The 2983-nt window shown below is 63.6% G+C and overlaps 1 protein-coding gene across 1 annotated transcript; it reads left to right on the top strand.

Annotated features, from left to right (window-relative positions):
- Positions 1-103: 103 nt before the first annotated feature.
- On the top strand, positions 104-2251 carry GGT6 (gamma-glutamyltransferase 6). Its single transcript, XM_027766990.1, has 4 exons — positions 104-240; positions 830-1026; positions 1099-1212; positions 2045-2251. The coding sequence occupies exons 1-4, from the start codon at positions 104-106 to the stop codon at positions 2173-2175; spliced, it is 579 nt and encodes a 192-aa protein (XP_027622791.1). The 3' UTR covers positions 2176-2251.
- Positions 2252-2983: the final 732 nt, after the last annotated feature.

Here is a 2983-nt window from a genome sequence, read left to right as displayed (position 1 = left end):
CCCAGGGCAGCTCCCCCCTCCCACGGCCGGCTCCCGTAGGGCCTCCGAGTCTCAGCGGGGAAAGCAGAGGCAGGCAAGAGGGCTGGGACGGGCTCCGGGGGCCATGGAAGCCTCTGCGCAGCCTGTGGTCTACCAGAAGCTGCTGCTCTGGGAGCCAAGCCTGGAGCTAGAAGAGGAGGAGGATGAGGAGGAGATATCGATGCCGCTGGTTCTGGACCTCTGGCAGCCTCAGGACTCTGGGTGAGTCAGGGAGGGCTCTGGGCACCCGGGTCCTCAGGCTTGAGGCTAGCAAGTCCCTGCCTCTGGAGCCCTACAGGGTACCAGGCAGCACCGTGCTTGGTTCAACTCCAGGAACTTTCTGGTTGAATGGGGGAAACAGGTTACAGCCCGACCTGGCCTGAGCCAGCCAATCAGAGGCCCGTGCCTCTGAAGGGCTGCAGTAGCGGGCTAGCCCCGTCCTGGCTGAGGCTCTGCTGAAGGTTCCCAGCCTCCAACCCCTGGTACGGGAGGCACCTGCTGGGCAGGTTGGGGCCTGGCTTCACCTGGCTGGGCCCTGCTCCTCAGCCTCATCTCCCCGCCTGCCAGGCCACAGCTCCACTGCTCCAGCCTCCTCTGCCGGGACTCCCTCAGCCACCTCCATCTCCCCAAGCTTTCCCCACCTCTGTGTTCACCACGCCGTGCCCTCTGCCTGGAAGCCCTTTTCTCTGCGGCAAACTCATGCTCTTCTTGCAAGATCAGCCCCTCTGGGGAAACATTCCCTGGGTTCTCTTGGAGGTACTGGGGGTCCCCTGCCCCAGCCTGGCTCAGACACCCCTTTCTTTACGAACAGGGCAGGTGGGCTGCTGGGGGTCTGGGTCCGGCTAGGGGCAGCGCTGCTGCTGCTGGTCCTTGGCTGCGCCCTGGCAGCCAGGCAGTTCCAAGCCAAGGCTGGCTCCACAGGAAGCTTGGGCTCTGCAACCCCTCGGCCCAGCGGACACGCCCATCGCCCGGGCGTGTTCCACCATGGCGCCGCCATCAGTCCCACAGGTCAGTGCTGGGGAAGGGGAGGTTGGGGGTCACTGGTCTCAGTCCCACCCATGACAGTCTCTGTTCCTGCAGCCACATGTTCCCACCTGGGCCGAGAGCTGCTGGTGGCCGGGGGCAACGTCGTGGATGCTGGAGTTGGAGCTGCTTTGTGCCTGGCGGTGGTGCATCCTCATGCCACGGGGCTAGGTCAGTGACCTTGGGCTCAGGCACTCAGTGGGCCTGATCTTAAGGCCGATGAGTGAGCAGGACTAGAATGTGGCCAGTGGTCCCAACCCTGGACTGCAACCCTTGACCCCAGGTCAGGGTCAAGTGACTTCAAATCCCAGGTTCACTCAAACAAGTTGGTGACCTTTCACCTGAGCCACTGAGTGCCCTGACTCCAACCCTGGCCAGGGCCCTGACTCGTGTGTGTCCCCCTTGTCTCCCAGGTGCCACCTTCTGGGGCCTCTTCCTCAATAGCTCCTCGGGCAACGTGACTGCCCTGACGTCAGGCCCAGCCCGGACCCTGGCCCCTGGCCTGGGGCTGCCTGCAGCTCTGCCCACCCTGCACTTGCTGCACACACACTTCGGCCGCCTACCCTGGCCACGCCTGCTGGAGGGCCCCATCATGCTGGCTGAGGAGGGCTTCGAGGTGGACGCAGCCCTGGCAAGGGCTCTGACCGCCCAGGGCACCAAGGGCCTCTGCCCACTGCTTTGCCACACCAACGGGACATTCCTGGGCCTTGGGGCCCGGGCCACCAACCCAAAACTGGCAGCCGTGCTCCGCAGGGCAACACTCACCCCTACCCTGGACCTTGCTGAGGGTGCCCTACTGAGTCTACTAGCCAGAGATCTGGGGCTGGAGGGGCCCTCGGTCGGGCCCACACCCACCTTGGAGCCAGCGCTGCAGCTACCTATGCCGCAGGGCACCCTGTTCACCACCCCCGGTCCCTCAGCCGGCCCAGACCTGCTGGCCCTGCTGAGAGCAGCCCTCCACTCCGGGGTCCCCAGCCCTGACCCATGCCCACTGCTCCTGCCAACTTCTGGGACCCCCGAGAGCAGCGTCCTGGCCACCGTGGACAGCAGCGGCTCTGTGCTCCTTCTCGCCTCCTCACTCAACAGCTCCTTTGGTTCCGGACATCTGTCCCCAAGCACCGGGGTTCTACTTAACAACCTGGAGGCCGGGTCTGCAGCTGGCGCCTGGGCCTGCCCCCTCATCCTCCAGGGTGGCCTGGATGACACAGAGGCCGACGTGTTGGGGCTGGTAGCTTCAGGGACCCCTTCAGTGGCCAGAGCCATGACTCACGCCCTGCTCCGCCATTTGGCAGGGCCCCAAACCCAGGTCCAGCAAGGGCTGACAGAGAGCCATAGCGCTTGTGGCCAAGGGACCCTGCTCCAGGTGGCAGTCCACGCTGAGCATGCCCACGTGGCCAGTGTGCCCGATGGCTGCTGCCCTTTCCAGGGTTTCTAACAGGGGTTGACGGGGTCTGGCAGGGGTGGAGCAGACACAGCAGCGACAGAACTCACAAAGAGCACACATCTGTTCCGTGCTCACTGCTGCCCAGGACCCGGCCCTGCCCTGACCAGTTCCCTGGACTCGAGTTCTGGCATCCAAGGCTAGCTCAATCATCCTACAAAGCACGCTTGCTGGATAGACTCACTGACTCTCCCATCCACTAAGAAAACAGGATAAAGAAGAAAGAGCAATAGGGCGTGGCGCTAGCCCTGAGCTCAGATCCAGCTCTGGCAAGCACAGGGGAGGAACTCCAAGCTCCCCAGGTCCCTGGCTCCACGCAGCAGGGCAGGTGAGCCCCGGGACTGTCCAGACCACCCTCCGCTGAGCACTCTCAACTGGACTGGAAACAAAATAAACACCAATCTCCAGGATATCAAGTGCCATTCTTGCTTCTTAATTTCCCGTCAGTCTTTGAGGTGCCTGATGTCAGGGCTTTCCCCATGGACAGCACGGGTGACCAAC

This window comes from Tupaia chinensis, unplaced genomic scaffold (genome assembly GCF_000334495.1).
Source record: "Tupaia chinensis unplaced genomic scaffold, TupChi_1.0 Scaffold143814_1, whole genome shotgun sequence".
NCBI lineage: Eukaryota > Metazoa > Chordata > Mammalia > Scandentia > Tupaiidae > Tupaia > Tupaia belangeri.
Note: the sequence above shows the minus strand (reverse complement) of the source record. Positions and strands in the feature narration are given on the sequence as shown.